This window comes from Gambusia affinis, linkage group LG18, assembly GCF_019740435.1.
Source record: "Gambusia affinis linkage group LG18, SWU_Gaff_1.0, whole genome shotgun sequence".
Taxonomy (NCBI): domain Eukaryota; kingdom Metazoa; phylum Chordata; class Actinopteri; order Cyprinodontiformes; family Poeciliidae; genus Gambusia; species Gambusia affinis.
This window is the reverse complement of record NC_057885.1, coordinates 9,268,347-9,287,548: the sequence shown is the minus strand read 5'-3', so window position 1 is coordinate 9,287,548 and position 19,202 is coordinate 9,268,347. Positions and strand designations below refer to the sequence as shown.

The 19,202-nt window shown below is 41.3% G+C and overlaps 1 protein-coding gene across 3 annotated transcripts; it reads right to left on the bottom strand.

Annotated features, from left to right (window-relative positions):
* Positions 1–540: 540 nt before the first annotated feature.
* Positions 541–17,514, bottom strand: LOC122820582 (phosphatidylinositol 4,5-bisphosphate 3-kinase catalytic subunit alpha isoform-like). Of its 3 annotated transcripts, none has more exons than XM_044098135.1 (29): positions 17,393–17,514; positions 17,209–17,317; positions 14,886–15,014; positions 14,523–14,626; positions 14,274–14,436; positions 13,992–14,201; positions 13,760–13,827; positions 12,639–12,767; positions 12,309–12,362; positions 12,123–12,232; positions 11,900–12,041; positions 10,197–10,282; positions 9,993–10,098; positions 9,750–9,902; positions 9,500–9,631; positions 9,220–9,344; positions 8,446–8,527; positions 6,723–6,887; positions 6,545–6,648; positions 6,332–6,431; positions 5,547–5,618; positions 5,355–5,461; positions 5,111–5,232; positions 4,925–5,003; positions 4,686–4,856; positions 4,424–4,541; positions 4,197–4,348; positions 3,968–4,116; positions 541–2,938 (listed from the first exon to the last, which is right to left on the bottom strand). In XM_044098135.1, the coding sequence occupies exons 3-29, from the start codon at positions 14,968–14,970 to the stop codon at positions 2,814–2,816; spliced, it is 3,213 nt and encodes a 1,070-aa protein (XP_043954070.1). In that variant the 5' UTR covers positions 14,971–15,014; positions 17,209–17,317; positions 17,393–17,514; the 3' UTR covers positions 541–2,813. The 3 variants fall into 3 exon arrangements, with proteins under 3 accessions (XP_043954070.1, XP_043954072.1, XP_043954073.1); XM_044098137.1 differs by having other exon boundaries at positions 14,886–15,010; XM_044098138.1 differs by lacking the exons at positions 6,332–6,431; positions 6,545–6,648.
* Between the last annotated feature and the right edge of the window lie 1,688 nt (positions 17,515–19,202).

Genomic DNA, 19,202 nt, shown 5'->3' with positions numbered 1-19,202 from the left:
GTTGTCAGTCATCTGATTGTGGGTTTAATCTCACCAGACTCTATTTATAACTTTATTTTATAATAAAGTGCAATAGATTTTTATTTAATAACATTTTACATCTGTTTTACTTCTAGGAAACCAACTAATTTAAATTAGTTCCTCCCAATCTGCAAAAGCACAAAAGAAAACAAAACAAAAAAAACAACAACCAAGCAGCCAATAGTTCATTATCGGCTGCTGACAGCTTGTGATTGGTTGCTAAAATACATACATTAAATATTTGTTTGGCATATATTTGACATAAAAAAAAATAAATCTACAAAAATACTTTATTTATTTTTTTCTTTCAAGAATGATCAATTTAATTTTGTATCATTATTCAAGAATCAAATCAACTTCTGGAAATAATTCAAATGGTGAAACACTGAACTGTAAAATCATGAGCGATCATCAGGCAGTACATTCAAATGGGAAGTTAAAGTACTGAAGTCAATCAAATGGTCTAATTAGACTTAACTGATTCTTTTTATGAAACTACACAACACTGAATCAGTTCAATTAACTTTATTTAGACAGTGCTTATTCACAACAAAAGTCATCTCAGGGCACTGTACAAAAAAAACAAACAAACAAAGAAAACAAAGCAAACAAGTGCAATTCAAATCCAGCTGGATCTGTTCGTCATTTTCACTCTAACACAGTGACGTGATAATCTATTACATTTGAACATTGAAGTAAGCAAGATGTGAATGACGTTTATAAAACGTTGAACACCAGAAATTAATAAATAAAACTGTATGAGGAAGGTAAAATTATCAATAATCTGAATTTAAAAACTCGATGGTTTTGGCTGTTAAATGAAGTTATTTACCTTTTTCTTCAAATAAAAAATGTGGCCAGTTTATAGATTTTAAAGGTTGATGGAGATGAGTGGTCATTTGTTGTAAAACAAAAGAAAAGAAAAAAAAACCTGGGCTTCACTTTTATCAAATATACAACTACTGGCCCAAAAATGCCACAATCAAATTTATTCATCTGACCATGTTTAGCTTTGGTCGTCACGAATCACGGGAGAGTTTGAAGAGGCTTCATCAAAAGGTCGCATTCTGATCTGTGATCTGTAATCTTGTACTGATGGGGAGGAAAAAAAACCTCACAATTCATCATCTTGTCTGGGGATAAATTTCTAACTTATGCTCAGATTATATTTGGTTCTCCGTGAACCAGGATTACAATGTGGCTAGGCTGTGTGTGTCACCAAATGTGAGATGTGAGAAGTAAACGTTTACGAGAGAAACTTTTAACATTCACAATTTTAGCTGGAATTGTACAATGAAAGTGCTGCATGATTCCAAATGCAGCTGTTTTCATAATAAGGTATGAGTGTACGTTGAAAAAATGTTAACACACGTTAATTTACGTCTTATAAATTATCAAAGTAAATCCACATGCCAAGAGATTGAAGAGATGTCGACAAGAAATGATGGATAATACTTGTTTAAGCAGCAGATGAATGAACATAAATACCATATATGAAATGTTTACAAACTCCACTTTGACTCCATCCACAGCCGATCTGAGGCCTGCACCGGGAAGCAGGATTAGTGGCTTTGGAAAGTAAGCTCTGCGTTTTTGGTATCAGGAAGCCGGTTCTTTTTATCTGGGTTTATCACCATGGTGACTAATTCTGGAAATGCTAGATTGGGTTACTAGATTATTTCTGCTAGTTCCTGACAACTTTTCAAGTGTCAGGACTTAGATTTAGTTAAGGGTCTTTGATAAATTCTCAAAATATTTCTGAACAAATGAGTGTATGGGGACAGAATGCACCATAGTGGTTTCATACTGTTAATAATTTTTAAAATTGTATAAATTTACAAAAAAGCTTTTTCAGGACAGTAAAATCATGCCAGTTAAAACACTTTAGAGCCAAGTTATTTCTAATAAGTATTTTTGACCTAACATGTTTATAGGTAAAATATCTGACATCTGGAAACTATGAAACAGAATAAAATATTTCTTCATGGTTGTGATTGGTTCACTAGTTCCAGTTCCACCAGTTTTCACAATCAGAAAGCCTGGACAAAATAAAAGCCAGCCTCCTAATGGGCTGTAATCTGTTGGACATTATGATGTTTGGATTTGGTGTTAAAGTTTCTTTATCGAAGCTGCTTCACGGCACAGGACTCAGCTCCGCCTTCTTCTCTGTCAGAACTCCTTGATTGTCATCATCAAAGTACTGATTTGTTATCAGAGGTTTTGTTTTTTTTATTGCTTTCACAGTGACCACAGTGTTCGTCTCCCACGTATCAATAAAGCTGCAGTTCTGTTTAAAGTTCTGTTTAAATGTTTGCTACGCTAAAAAGAGTCTCACTCAGTTTGCAGCTACAGCAGCAGAGCCGGCTGGCCGACTCTTGCATCACGTAGAAGACTGGTTGACATCATCACCGTTACTTTCTCTACCTCCACATGCCTTTGGCACCTTCACAACCTTCTCTGACCTCTGCACCTGAGAGATTAGCGTTTCTATGGCAACTCTCCCAACAGCATCATGAGGTGATGCAAACAACTTGCATTCAGTAAATCCATCATCATCACCAGATTAGTGCAGAAAACAAGCACAAGTGTGCTTTAGATGTTTGTGTTTGTATAAATCTGTGTGTGTGTGTGTGTGTTTGCTACCTGTGTCTGATGGGTTGCATATTTGGATTCATATGATCTATAATACTGTTTGATCTGTACGTGTCTGCAGAACTCTATGCTATGTGCTGATGTGTAATGGTGTGTGTCTGGCGTTGCGTTGTGCCAGTGTGTGTAGTGTTTTCCGTGTGTCAGTGTTCGTTGGGCATGTGTCTGATGGTGTGGAAGATCCAGTCCATCTTGGTGCTCCATCCTCCGTGGTGAGCATCGTTCATCTGTTTTGTGAAGTACTCCAGCGCCTCCTGCTGGCTCTTTTCTGGGGGAAAGAAAACACGGTGAGACAGCAGAATTTACAGTTTTACTGTATGGTCTAGTTTCTTCTAGTTCTCTGCTTTTTGGATTTCTGCACTAGAAGAACCTTTTGTTTTTTTAGTGAAAGTTGTTTTGTTTTTACACTTATCTGATGAGTTCTCTGTTTACATCATTAGTCATTAGAACAGAAAATCTGGTCAATAATGAACCGTACTTACTTTGATTTGAACAACTCCTCACAACAAATATAAGGAGGTTGAGTAAAAGGTAAAGCTAACTACTTTCACATGTATTAAAAATTATCATCTCTATTCTGAAAGGCCTGAAAAGAGCCAACAAAAACATTGTAACCTTAAAGCTAGTTGTCACCCCCTAAGCATTACTCTGGACTTAATTTCACCAGGTAATCTCATAAAAATACAACAGCTTTCAAGACCAGTGAGTTGTGTGTGCAACACACCTTCAGTTCTGTGGTCTATGCTAGAAACTTCAATGTTGTTCAAACCAGATTTTCAGAAGACTTTTCAATAAGGTCCTAGTCAAAGTTACCCAAAACTTAGTCCAACCTCACCTGAGGATCCCTTCATCAGTCTGAGTCCTGGAAGATATTTCTTCTAGTACCAACATCAACAAAACTCTAGATAAACTAGAGTGGGACGTCATCCGATTGGTCTAAAAATCTACTTTCCACAGATTCAACATAAACCCAAAACCTGGATCGGCTCCAATAGTGTGTCCCTGATCTGTCAATCTCAGGAAATGTAAGGCGGACTGGTTCTCGGTCCAAGTTGTCCCTGAGTAACCTGTACATGCCAGGTTACTCAGGTTGCCAGGTTGCTTTGGACAGTAGCTGAGTTGCCCTGAACTGAACCATTCAAAATGTTTCCAAATGCCACATTTCCATATTTTGTAACACTTCTGATCAACCTTCATTTTTTCTACTTTCCTCTACTGATATGCTCACTTTTAACCTCAGTTTCTCTCGTCATTCTTCCTGTCTTCTCTCTTCACAAATCTATCCTTCCAATTTTACCTAATGCAAGGGTCTTCCTAAGATAGGCGATGTCATCAAAGCTCTGCAGTTCAGGCATGCCGCAGCCCAGCATGAGGGAGAAGAGGTTGATGAAGAGGCTGGCGTGCTGTCGGATGGCCAGGTAAGCTTTGTAGCACATCTCCTGGAACCTGCACCACAGACAGGTAAACACCGGTGAGACGGGCTAGACAGCAGGAGCAGCTGCAGACAGACGAGGACCAGACGAGACCTCTCAAACTCCTTTGTCTTTGTCGACTCCTGAATGCCTTTACTGATGACGATGAGAAAGTCCTGAGTCAAGACGAAAGGCACACGCTCCCTTTTGTAGCCAAATTTCTTCTTCTTGTGATCTAGGAAGTGACCGAAGTCGATGTGGAACAGCTGAAGGGATAGGAATAATCGTCAGTGCGGTGAGCGAAGGGAAGACGAAGTGAAGAGGAGGATTAAGAGGTTCACCTGTCCGTTCTCCTTCACCATGATGTTGGAGTTGTGTCGGTCTCCAATTCCCAGGATGAATGTGGCAACGCAATAACCTGCACAGGATCTGGTGAACAAGTCGATGGCCCGATCATACCTACGAGACAGGTAAGACAAGCGAGTCAAAAGGCTTGATGCTCATAAGGAGAACTAACAGTTGGAAAATGTTCATCCAGAACAGTCGGATGGAGAACTGTCCAGGTTAAAGGACAGTTCTACAATCAGATGGAGGAGTACTGACGCCTCTCCGTGGTTCTTGTCTTTGATCCAGTGGTGAAGAGTGTTGGAGTTGAACTGCAGCGCCCCCTTCAGGCCTCCTTTGCACTGAATCTGCATGATAGTATAGCTGTTCTTCACCACCTCAATGAGACCCACACGGTCACCGATGGACAGGCAGCCATACGGCAGCATTCTGCAACACACAAACACTCCTGGTTCGTCGCCACTGATGTCACTTCCTCCGACGCCACCGACTCTCACCGCAGGTCCAGGCCCTGGTTCTGCCAGATGTTCTCCATGATCTTAATGATCTGCAGCGTCAGCATGTCTTGACGCAGATCTGCAATGCGAACAGAACAGGCCGCGTTACCAGAAATGTCCCAACAGCTCCACTTTCAGCTCATGTTGCAGTGAAACCGATGCTGAGAGTAGATATGAGGTAGTCACCGTCTCCGTTCTTGAAGATGATTTCATTGTTGGTGAAAAGTAGCTCGGACATTATGTCGGGATTCTCCCAGTTTAGCCACAGGGGGCGCTTCGCCGAGGACATGATCCTGCACTCCTCCAGCCTGCAAGTGTCACAATTTGTTTTACATTTTGTTATTGGTTAGCTTGATAGGTCAACGGAAGAGTTTGGGGTTATCTTTGCATTTTGTGGCTTAGTTAGTTGGTAGCTTGATTAGTTTGCTACCTGAGGTTTCCCAGTTGGTGAACTGGGTTTAGTGGAGAGACAAATCCTTGCAGAGACTCCATGTAGTCTGGACGCGACATGTGTTCAACCAAGAACTTCATCTGAGTCTTCCCAGCAATTAAAGCACAGTGACACGTCAACAACCAGGCACAGGAATTAAACAAAAGAACATGCTGGTTTTTGTTTTCATACCTTCTGAGTCTCGTCCTTCTTCTCCTGCTTCAGCGTGTCCGTCAGATTCACCAGTTTATCCATGGCCTCCACCTGAGAACATGTTTCCTTCTAAATAACCAAACTCTATTTGTAAACCCTGTATCAGTGCCATGCATTTAACCAGACCCAGAACAAGACAGGAGGACGAGGAACTTTAAAACTATCTCTGCCCATATCTTAAGTTCATTGTATCCTTTAAGCTGAAATCCATCATTGATTTAAATGACGTCTCCAAAGGGGGAAATTATTATGCCTATAAATTTGCTGGACTTTTCCATTCCCCACTGGACAGAATTACACACATTTTTATCGCTACAACTTCTGAACAGGAAAAATCTTGAACATTTCAAGCTCATAAATCTTTGACTTTAACACACAATGGTCTCCACTGAGCTCTGCTTCATGCTTCCTGTGTTTCAGAGATTGCAGCTTAATTTATGAAAGCTAATGTGTGTGGGACATGGGAGCCTTGATTCATTATTTATGAACAAGAGGTTGTTTAAAGAAGGGGTTTCTTTTGAGACTTTAGACAAAAAGGGTCTCCTGAATTTCTACCATGACCTGCTATTTTGCTGAACCACCCAAAGATTATCAGTAACTTCCCTCTGACTACAACTTTAGAGACTTTCTGCATGTGTCCCTTTTAATTCCCAAAATACCACTGAACCCAACTCTGGTGATCAGATATTACCCTAGTAAATGAAAGCCAATTCACACACGGCCAGTCAAGATGTCTGAGAGCTAACTTGTGTCTGGATGCTCACCTGTCTGTTCAAGTGTTTCAGGTACATGCCGCAGGCTCTGCAGAAAGCCTCTAGCAGAAGGCCAAACCTTCTGGAAATGGTCTTATTGTGCATTTCTGACCTGTGAAAAGACTTCTCGTCAAATCAAATGCTTGTCAAACTGAATGCAAAGGCAGCTAGCTCATCTGTTTAATACACATCAGCTCAGGTTAACAAGAGGAGATTTACACTGACTTCAGATGCCAGAAGAAGAAGTGTCCTATCCTCTGATTGGTCAGAGCTTTCTTGATGAGGAATCGAGCCAGAGGATTGTCCAAGTACATCTCATATTTTAACACCTGCAGACCCAGGGATCAGGTTTGCATTCGCATTTTGAATAAAGAACGCAGCCGACGTGAGAGTTTCAGCTCACCTGTACAAGCTGCAGCAGGTACTGTGACAGCTTGTCATCCGTCAAGCCCTGCACCAGACAGCGCAGCGCGAACTCTCTGACTATCGGATCGGGAAAGTTACAGTCCAGCAGCTCCAGAGCGGACTCTGGCTCCATCAGTGGCCACTCCTTCAGTAAACAGTACATCTGAGGAGGAAGAGGAGATATGCTGGACTTTAGTCAAAACAAATGGTTTAGGAGATGCGCAATTAGGCATTTTTTCATGTTAACAGTTTGAGAAAGAACACATGAATATTTATGATTATCTCCTTTCATTTTCCCACCAACATTGACCGGCTTCTCTGTCTCTGCTGAAGAAACGTGTCATCATTGCGTGCTGATGCCGCCACCGTGTTTCATCTTGGAAACTTGTTCACGTTGTGCAGATGAGCAATTTCTGCCACACGTTTAGGCCAAAAGTTTCAATTTTGGTCTCATTCAGTCATGGCTCTCTTCTTGCCGCTCTTCCAAACTTGGCCAGAGTTTTGTACCACACAGCTAATTGTTCTCCACAGCTCTTCCAGAGTTAGCATGGACATAAAACCATCACATGAAACTCCAATTAAATACCAAGTTGTGGTTGTAACATGACAAATGATGCAAGTTAAAAGGATGTGAACCATTTTGGCACACAATTTCATTTGAAGGGGCAGTAGCACCATTTTATAGCACAATCAAATAACTGTTACCTTCATCTGTTATAAAACTGCTGTCTATGTCAAATTTCTTTTGACTTTTGCAATTTAGCACCTCAAAAGTGGGTCTCCGTCTCTTTAAGAAAGTCCTGCTCTTTCTGAAACTTTGCCTTCAGAAAGTCATCTCAACTGCGCTTCCCTATCAATGCTTTGACAACTTTTTTACCAGCATGAAGTACCTTGTATAATGAGCTAAGTTGATGCACAGTTCTGCCGGGTGTTTGCTAATTGCTGCTGGCTAGTCTGAAGGAGCTGAGTCGGGGAGGGCTGATCTGTGAGGCGGATGCTTGGAACCTTGGACACTGCAGCTCTGAGGAGGAGCTTCGTTTCGAAGGCGGTGCTCAGTCCACCCAGGCATTTAACACAACTGAGTGGTTGCCAAGGGAGATTAAAGGATTTCTTAAATGTGCATGAAAGAATCAAGGCAACACTCTGGATATGTTTTTGATGAAGGAATAATATTATAGCATGAGCTAAAGCTCCAAAGGTTGATTTAACATAATATTGCCCCTTTGCTACTAAATTGAAATCCCCAAGTACTGCTAAGAAGATGTGAGGGTATAAACTGGCTACATTTACTTGCGTAACAAGTGCGCCAGTAGTAAAAATTTTACCTTTTTGGATTACTTTTACTGCACCATTCAATTTCTGGTTACTCTACCCCCCTTGAGCTGCTTCACTGAATAGAAAAATAATTTACGCTGACTCAGATTTCAAAACAGAACAAACACAAAAGCCCAACACCGAGTATGAAACTTATTTATGTCAGTTTTTTCCTCAAACCACGGAGTTATTCAGTCACAGGAAAGGCATTGATGGCTTCGTTTCCCTTGGCTGCCTGTGACTGAGAGGAACCTGGCCATGTGCCTGGAGTCAGAGCTGCGTTTGGCTGAGCAGCTGCAGCCCGACTCCTGATTCCTCTCTCAAATTGCGCTCGCTTTGTTAAATAATTGAATACATCGCAGTCCGGATGTGGAGGAACCTCCCGGATCGTGACAATGAGTTTATACCTGCGACACTTCGTCTCTGGAGTTCCATTTGACTGAGAGAAGCAGCTTAGGCAGAGACTCTGGGATGTTTAAACAATAATGTCTGCAGAGAGACAGACAGAGACAGGGAGACATGGGCAGGTAGAGACAGACAATAAAGTAATCAGACCCGGAAGCAGCAACAGGTATATCACACGTACATATACATAAAGCAGTAAATCAGAAAAATAACGCTGCAATGAGAAAAGGAAAAACTGATGAATTTCTGACACTTTGTTTCACTTTTATTTTATGTAAATTACTAGAACAAGTGATGTTGTCTGACAACTATAATGAATCTATAATGAATAGATAATTTTATAACCTCTGCAAACATAGTAGATTATACTATGCAACTATATTTGTGTTAGTTGCAGATTTTTTTTTTTTTGGTTTTAAAAGAAATGAAAGGTTGCTTAACCCTGGACCAACAATGAAGAGTCACATCCAGACTGTTCAAGCCCAGCAGCAAACCTTTGTGATGCTCTGAGATGTTATTAATGGTCTTCTTGGCAAAACTTGGTTGAACCATTTCAGCATCAAAGCAGAATTGCATATATTGCAACATATGTTGCCTTAAAGATCACAAATCTTTCCTACAGGCGTTCATGAATTTCTCAACAATAAGCTTTTATAATCAGAACGGAGCATAAAAGAAGAGACACAAATAGTGATGATGGTGACAGTCCCTGAAGTGCATTTCTATTATCTCAGTATCTAGACATAAATGACTGTATCGAGGCATAAAAAGCCCACCTGTGTCTCCAGAGGAAGTCTTTCTCCTGCTCTGAAAGCTCATATAGAGGATCTCTGGAACAAAGAGAGCGAAGCTGCTCTGCATCAGTGGCTGAAACGCTGCTGTCGCAGGCCAGGCGGCTACTCTAAGACAGACATGAGAGGTTGAAAAAAAATCAGGTTTGCATAAAGGAGAAAAATACAGACGGCACCAGACTTTTGGCAGCATGATCTGGTAAAACACAGATCCAATTTTGTACAGACTCTCTAAGTTCAGTCCACGCAGCTCGGTCTGAGTTACCAGTCCATGGCAGTAGTTGTAGCCCAGCTCTCTGCTGATGGTCCAGTTAGCATGTTCTTCAATCTGCTGCTCATCAGGAAACACGACTGTCTGGTTGAATCGTGAGAACTCCAGCTCCACACAGGGGGTCTCCTGCAGATCACAGCGCCCGAACCGTTGACCAGGTCAGCCATCGGTCATTGTTGAATCACTGATTATTAACTGATCAGACAGTCAGATCAGTGGCCTGAAAGCCGAGCAACACGATCACCTTGTTGGGGTTTGAGCCGGCCACTCCGATGGGGTTCAGCAGGTCTTCAAGGCCGTGGGGGACGGGCCAGAGACTCAGAGCCACCTTTCCAGAGACCAGGATGTCCATGTAGTCAAACAGGCTAACGTTCCCCCAGGCCAGAGGGCAATGCTCCTACAAGAGGAGACGGATAGAGGAAGGCCAGTCAGGTGAATGACTAAATAATTTCCCTCTCACCATGTGCACACCTCTATCCTTTCCTACCTCCTTGGCTCCTTTCCTTCCCTTCACAGAGCAGATGGACAGGCAAAGTCTTGCCGAGCGAGGAAGATCCGCCAAGTAAATGTCGTAGGTCAGCCACTCGTTCCACCTGGACACAGGTACACAGAGTCAGATGGCTAGTAGCAGGTCAGACAGGGGTTCAGAGTGTGTTTTTCACGTTTGGTGGAGCATGATGGGTTGTGTTACCTGGGGTTGGAGCAGGGAACCCTCTGGGTGTTTACATTTTCACACAGCGGCTCTCCTCCATGATAGATACCCGTCCTCACATAGATCTACGCACAAACACACAGGCCAGGTGAGAGCAACCTCCAAATGGCAGAGAAACACACCAGTTTCAAGAACTCTTTAAACATAGTGGGGTTATATATACACCCCTGTGTTCAGTGTAATAACGGCAGTGTCTAGACAGATGTCCACGTAGACGTTTAACCTCCAAAGAGACACTGCTTACTGTAACACACAACTACTGCTAGGAGACAAGAAGGCGCAGAATCACAACACTGAGCTTCACATGTTCAAAGTACCTTGACTGTGAGTGATCACATGTGACGAAAACATGAGAGGAAAGACACAAAGACAACCTGAGGAGACAGAGGAAGGACACACAGCGGAGGACAGATTTAAAACACAGGACAGGATTTTTAATTTTTTTTTAAAGAGCGTGGACACAGAAAGGAAAAGTTCAAGGTGGTTCACAAAGGTTTACAGGACATCTGTGTGTTAATGGTCTAAATGGCAAAGATAATCCTGAATGAGTGCAACACAGAGTCTGCGAATCCATTTAGTTTGAAACCGCAAACGAAAGGAGGATCTGTTACTTTGACTGCACCACTGAGCAAATTGTGTCTCTTTGTTCCAGAATACTTTGCTTACTTTTTAATCATGCACTATTCAAGCATTTAGAAAAAAAATAACTTAACTATTATTATTTTGAAAACAATAAATAATAAACTAGAGGAAATACCAATATGTGCTTGTGGCGCAAAAACCTTATTCATCTGCCTGATATTTATACAACTAATTTCTCTGAAAATAAGATCATTTGAATTAATATCACAAACTTTTTGATTTGAGCACCGATAAGTATTTTATGTACTGAGTGTAACTGACAGAAGGAAAATAATTTCCTGCATGCTTTGAGCCGACTACTGAGAAGGAACCTGACTGAACTTCCAGCACTGGGCAGACTCAACCAGTCATCCCAAAGCTGAAACCAGTTGGTTTTACTTCATCACTGTGATTTGTTTCACTGTCTTTTCACAGTGCTTTTCTGTTGCTGCGCATTAAGAGCATCCACATCCCTTATAGATGTATAAATACTATCCAAAACATGATCCCTCCTTGCTACAGTGAGCTTTTTTCTCCCAGTTTCGAGGAGTGCCTTGATCCTGCTAGAAGCTGAAAGTGGCAAAGAGAACATTTTCCTCTCTCTCTTTGATCACCTGCTGTCTTTGGATCGAGGACAACTGTGAGTCTATTACTTGCATCTGTTTCACGAATTTGTGCTAGCTTGTGTTTAGCGTGAACTGCTTTACTGCAGATATAAATCAGGCATATTCAGCGGCATTGATCCGTGATTTTCTGGCAGTGGGTTTACACTGAGGAGAACATATAATGATGAGATGAGAATAGGTTTAAAGGAGGCTGAGGAATAGTGTTAGACAGAAAAACACAAATGAAACAAATCTTACTAATGCCCCACATTTTGACACAGAGAAAGGAGGACGACAACAGACAGAGAACAAGGAAATGGCGCTGACTCAAATGACTGATCTTCAATGATGATTGATTTTGATTTCTAAAAATAGACTTTGAGCATAGAAGGATAGAAAAAGAGAGAAGACGAATAAAGAGGATAGGTAAATTGACACTCGTCAGAGAATGGGCACCTTGTCAATATCCCGGATGTTGACGTTGACGTAAGTGGCGCAGAGCAGTCGCACCCTGAGCAGAGTGTTAAAGGCCCAGAGGGAGCGAGGAGGAGATCCATCACCTCCTCCTGGACAGGGAGACGGCTGGGGCGTCCTCCGACTAGAACACGCACACCTCGTCAACCTCACACCTGCAGCACACCTCTATCTGTCCCCGTTATACATTACTGATAACTTCTACCTGTAGGAAGGAGTGACGAAACCCGAGGCTGGAAGCTGAGAGTAGAGGCTGTCTTTGGACACGAGCATTAGGTGAGGAAGACGTCCAACGATGATGCAGGAGCGGATGTACTGCGGACATGGAGGGAGGACAGGTGAAAATCTGGACAACCAGAGAAAAACAGTCTGAAAATGTTAAACTGATTACCTTATACTGACTGAGGGGGAAATTTTCCAACAGGTACTCGTCACAGCCGCACACCTGAGGGACAAACAGAGACACCTGTGAGTAGCACGGACTCGGTCGACAGAGGAACAAGTTGGACGAAGAGACGCAAAACAGGTGAGGCAGTTGGAGATGTGAGACAGAAATGTCTAGAGGTTAATAAATGGACGGGTCAGACAACCAGGTGTAACTTGAGAATGTACTGGTCCTGGTTCTCTTGGACCCTGACTGACGGGTGGATGGAGAGTCAGACAGGTGGGCAGGTAGATTGACAGACAGCTGACAAGAGACAGGCGGGACAGCCAGGTGTACCTTAAGGATGTACTGGCCCTGGTACTCCTGCACGCAGAGGCGGAGCTGCTGAGGGGACAGGTGCATCGATCGGCTCTTCTTCCTGATGGACTCGGCGATTAGCTGCTCTGGTAAACTGTCGTGGCTAACCTGGACACAAACGTAACATGGAAGGTCCCAAAACGATCCGGTTTAACCCTCTTCTTTCTGAACTTTTGGTTAATTAAAGATGCTCCAAAACAATCTGTGATGAAGTCAAGATGCAACAATCATTAAGGTTCAAATTCATGCAAAGTCCAACAAAATCTAGCTGAAAGAAAGTGGAAAGTATTGTAGAAAGTATTAAGAGTTCTCCAGAGACAAATGAATAACACTTGTTCATGTGCTACTAGAGACCTTTGACCTCTCTCCTACACCCTCCATTATAACTAGACTATAATCTACATGGTCAATTATTATGTGCTATGATTTTTCAGTGACTCCAAGCTGGTTTTAAGATACAGAGTCATGAATAACAATAATGTAACTGAATGAAAAGTCTGCCTTTAGCCTTTCTGACACCTTTAAAGATTTTTTTCTGTTTAACTTCAATCAACTCAAATCAGTTTATTTATAAAACGCACAACAAATGTCGTCGGAAAAGTAATTTCACTTCAGTCACACATTTATTACAATTAATGTTGTGCATCAAACACTACATCATAAAATTGTTTTCTTTCCATGATATCAGAGCATCCAGTCCTACCAAACAAATGTTTATTACCGTGAACATTTCTTTCAGTAGATTTACAATCTTTGGTTTTGGTAAATCTTTAAAATGACACCAACTTTAGCTGATAAATATTTCTTTAATATAACAATAGAAGGTACATCACCATTGAGAACATCATTTTATTTTATGACCAGTCACAATGTCTTTATATTGGAATATTAAATATTAAACTTTGCACCAACCTCCAGACTGTTGGTGCAAAGTTTTAGTGCTCTCTTACTTCACTGAACAGAAAAAAGATTAAATTTGTCATAATCGACAATTATTTTTAGCAACTGATTTTTTGGTGCATTTCTAGTAAAAAAAAAAAATCCAAACAACAACAAAACTGTTTCACAAAAGAAATTAATAAATAATTCACCAGATGTACCTTTAAAGTGTATTTCTGCTTGGAGTTTGATGGAGACATAATCACCCAGATGGTCACAATGAGCCGTCCTGCAAAATGACATAAACACGTCAGATCAGAGAAACGATGGCAGAGAGTTGGGCAGAAACAAACATGGGTGCAGAAATCAGTTCAGAGGGAAGTGAGACCGTTACAGAACCCAGGTCAAAGTTCCAACTGGATCCCAAACCCAGCAGCAGAAGCGGTTCAGCACCTTTGTCCAGCTTGCTATAGATATGTTGTGGCAGATGAGGACTGGACTCCACGTTGGGGGGGTAAACATAGAGCGCCTGGGTGTGTGCCCCGCCCCCCTCTCTCTCCTCCATGGCCTCTCTGCACACGCTCAGTATGGAGCGGCGGAAGTCCTGAACCTCTGGGTCTTTCATCATCTCAAATTCACACACCGGCATCCCAATGGCGAAGCCTGAACGGGACACAAAGTGTCAGTTTGGAAGAGGAGTGTTGATGTCGCAGAGAAAGGAGCGGCCGGTCCTACCGATCTCTCGGTTTAGGATCTTCTCCTCTCGGTTCCCCAGCGGCTCGATGACCTTCAGGATGGGATGAAACAGTCGCAGGTCACACAACCTCCGCGTCTCGTCGTAAAACTCCTCCCGCTCAGCCTCCTGGGTCACGCCCACAAAGATGTAGCATGACTCCTCCTAATCAATTAGAGGGCAGAAGCGAGAGCGTTAGTCCATCACAGGTAGAGAGGAGGGTGTGCAGAGAGAAGAAGAAGATGGTGTACCTGCAGCAGGTGGTAGAGAGGATACTTCCTGGCCTCGATGAAGAGCTGCTGCTTTATGCTGATGAGAGGAGTTTCTCTGAGACACTCCAGGCTCACCATCATCCCTGGTGAAGAAATACAAAGATTGACCACAAGAAAACAAAGCAAAAGCAAAAATGCATAAAACAAAAAGAGGAACACACTGCAAATAGTGCAGTAACACATCAGTGACGCATGCAGGAAACAAATGCTGAATAAACACAACACTACAGACCAGATTCAAATATATGATTAGATGATTCAAGTTTATTTTCATGTTTGAGGCACAGAGATATGTCACACACTGGAAAAATAATAAAAACATAAAGGTAAACAGAAAATCACCATTGGGGAGGCAGCAGTCCACCAGAATCCGCGGGGGCATCAGATGGAGCCCCCATAGCTCCCCGGACGATGGCCTGGGCACCATGGTAACCACCAATCACCAGCCGGCGCACCTCAGCACTGGGCTACCTGGACAGAGGGCACAGTGGTTTTACTTCAGAGTTTAATGGTGTAACGTTAAACACATTTAGATAAAAGCTCATTCAGAAACAGCAAAATGTGTTTCAACCGACATTTTCATTTGTAAAAAAAAAAAAGACAAAAAGAAAAATCCCTGCATTGTTGTCTTTCCAATTTGAAACTATGCATTATGCTCTCTACGACGCAAAATCTCAGTGAAATATGCTGAAGCTTGTGTTTCCAGCATGACGCGGTGTGTAAAAGGAAGAACAAAAATGTGTTTTTAAGGCTCTGTTTCCACTCAGGAAAATGAGTAATCCTTCCACCCAGTCAGGATTCTCCATCCAGAGAAGTTTAGTAAAAAAAACAAAAACTGCATGTTTCACAATAAACCATAAATTAACAACAGAAACCCAGTTTACTGACAAAAAGTGAACATGTAAAAAAAAGCCTAGATCTACAAGACATGCAGCCATTAAGAGAGGTCAAACATTTTTTTAAAAACAAAACAAAAACACATGATCTCACTTAGTCTGTATGGCTTTAAGAAAATTCTGTTTGTCTTTCTTTGACAAACAGAATTTCATTGATTTTGGTAAATTTGACTGCTCTAATTGAATGATGTGTGCAGTACTGTGGGTCATTCCCCACAGCTGATACAGAGGATCATTAGTAAGCCGTCAGAACCAGGTCAGACTTCCTGCTTGGTTTGTGAGAAACCGCTCAAAATCGCACAAGTTTATTACTCAACTTCCCTTTTGCTGTTTGCTCTGAGTTTGGAACATGAATATGAATATGACTGTCAAAGATTTCTCGCATAATCTGTGGAATCAAAGTGGACAAATGATGGAAGGTTTCAATGGCCTTTAAAAAAGTGGACCTTTCAATCTGTAATGGAAAGAAAAATTTAAATAAAGGGAAAGAAATGAAACACTATACCATAAAGTATAAATGTTTTTTTTTTTCATCTTTAGGCACATGTTTATGTTCTGTTTTCTGAAACAAACAGACAATTTACTTTTACTGGTTGTTTGTTTTTGTCGACCCTTTCTGGTGTTTAAGTTTTGTTTATTCCTCATGTTTGTGTTTTTTAAAAATGTCTCTTTTATTCTGTACTTGTTCTCGACATGCACCCCCCTCAAAACATATCAGCATGCCTTATTGTCTCAACTCTTTGTGTTTTTTTAGGATGAAGCCGTCAAACAAAGGAAGGAAGTAGGACACACACGCACACACACGCACACTTAGAGACTAATACACACTCAAAAACATACACACACACACATACACACACACGCACACACACGGCGAAACAAAAGCAGCTGTGTGTGTGTGTGTGTGTGTGTGTGTCTATGTGAGAGGAAGTCTGCTTCCTTCCTACACGCTCTTCCTGTTGACCAGCTGATTTAAAAGAGAACAGGTTCTCCCATAGAAACCTTGTTTACAATTTGATATTTAAAACCAACAATCAAGATGTCATCAATAGCGCAAATAAAAACTGAGCTCTCTGTGTGTTTTTTTTCTTTCCTAAAATTAATTCAAGCAAAGCACGAATGGCAGAAAACAGCATGAAATAAAAAATAAAATAATGAAAGTGAAACTTATTCTTATCGCTTACATTTTGATGGAAAGGTGGTAAATGAAACTAAAGTTTCATATAAAATAACACTGTCTGAAACAAACGTTCAACATTAACCAGAACGTCAGCTAGAAAAAGGTTGTAACTTTAAAAAATTATTTACAAGAAGTTTTTATATTAATAAATATTGCATTTAAATAAATAAGGTTGGACAACTGACATTAATTGTAGACCAAACGTCGCTTTTATTTCTTTAGAAAAAGCTCAATATTTCAACAATAAAGCTAACCTACTGACGTAAGAAGAAACGCCACGTGACTATTAGCCTACCTGCGGAATTTGATCCCGTATGATTGATTGACAGTTTGGTGATGTCACGTGCTTGCTTAAAGGTAAATAGCAAACAGGAAACACAGACGGAGAGAATAAGCAGCTAAATAAATAAATAAACAAACAAACACGTCCCTATCTCCCCCTACCACTTCTTCATCGTGACCTCAGACTGAGATGGTTACCATGACAACAGCAGCGCAGCATCCGCGAGGATGGAGACGGACTCACGGACGGCGGAGACATGACAGCCGGGCTGTCTTTGTTCTGCTTGTGCGTATGCCTATCATTCACCTGAGCGCGCGTCCTCCGCTCCCATGGCGCGTGCCTTCGCTCATAGCGTCTCCGTGTCCGCGTGTCGGTTCGCCAGCCTGCCCTCTGTCTTTGTCTCCACCTCTGTGAACTGTTGGACCCGCACAGGGATGCGCCGCCGGTGAGACACGGCGGTGGGCGCGTTTCCGTTAGCCCGTCGCTTTACCTGTCAATCTGTCCGTCAAACGGTGGATCAGTCTGTCTGTCTGTCAGCGGCTCCGCTGGTTGACCAGCAGCAGCGGGAGGGAACCGGTTTCTCGCCGGCAGCCGCAGAACAATGTGTTTGAGGAGGAGGAGGGTGGGTGAAGGATTGGGGGGTGTGAGGTATGGGCTCATCCTGTCCTCTCCCTATCTTAAAGGGCCAGCAACCTCACAAAGAGAGAAGAGCGCTCGCCACGTTTAGATTAGGAGATTAAGACGGTTTACAACTAGAGTTTGATGTCTTAAAAATAGTAGTAGTAGTAGTAATAATAATTAATAAATAAATACAATCTCCAAATCAGACCAGCGTTTTAATTTGTACTCATTGAGAAATAATTCAGAGAAGGTTTAATCAGTCGAATTAGTGTATTGGACATGTTCCTGATGAAATTATTTTAATGTTTTGTTCCTGAATAAATCACAAAGTGTGTTTTTTAATAATCATATGTCTGTTCATTGTTAAACATAAAATTTTAAGTTTGATCAGAGGGCATTAAGGATTATACATAAAACAAAACAAACAAAAACTAAACACTGATGAAGCCATCAAGATAACTCCATTCAACTTAAATCTATTAATAACCAGCCAGGCACAACTATGTTTTATTGTTCCACTGATGATGCATGAAATCACCATTGACTGAACATGCCACATGTTCCTCTCTGGTTCAAATCCTTAAGTTTCTATAAATACTTCCTTCTTTATGAAAGGAGCAGCTTGTTTCAAGTTAATAGGCACAACTAAATATTGATAACCATTCATGAGAGACATGGTAACCAATAGAAAAAAATAAAAGCAAAAACAAATAAAGAACTCATCTTGTGGTTCCTAAAGTTCTTCTGAGGAGTTCTGGAGAAAGTGAAGTCATATATTTCACTGAACCAAACTTTAACTAGATGTCCAGGCTCATTTTTTTTCTTTCTTTTTAAAGCTGAGCAAGTTTGTGTCAGATATTCGGCACAACATCACTCCTGTTGCCATGGCTACATGTCCTTTCCCAGTGGGAGACACACAGATTGAATCTTAATCTGCATTTTCCAGATTCGCTTTGTTTGAGTTTCTGTATCGTGATCGGGGGTGGAGCTTTCTGGATTACAGATTACAGTGACTCTTTTCTCTGTGCTCTGTCCTGATGATTGTGATGAGTGCCATATCCCAGCATGCAATGACAGTGGTTATGTCACAGCTGTTAGTGATGTCATAAAGCAACACGGGTCAAAACTACTTTTTGAAGACCACCACCATGTAAAATAATCTGTGAAAAATTGGCTAGTAAATGTGAAGGTGTTTTTTTTTTCTTCAAAAGAAAACTGCAGAACTAGATATCTGTGTTGTTTAATGAGTTAGATTATTAAAATATCTCACTTAAATATCAGGAGTGTATACGTTTTAAAAAGTTTCTAAATACACCGAAGAGTGTAATCTCCTGATTATGAGATTCAATCAGGATAATCCCTCACTACTTTAATTACTTTGAGTTTGATCTGTCACTGACAAATCTCCTCTTGCTTGTTCTCACTGGACCTCAGAATCATTCAAAATCAAAGCTCAAGATTTTCTAAGCTAAATTTGTGCAATAACTCGATATGAAATCATGATACCCTCCATAGCTTTCGTTATGTAAACTCCAGACCATTTGATAATATTTCGGGATCACCAATTAGTGTTTGGTAAGTCACAGAGAGGCAAAACTTGTAAATTTCTGACATTTACAAAATCACGAAAGATTATCCCAAAAAAAGAAGAAGAAGAAAAAAACAGACACAACCCAGCT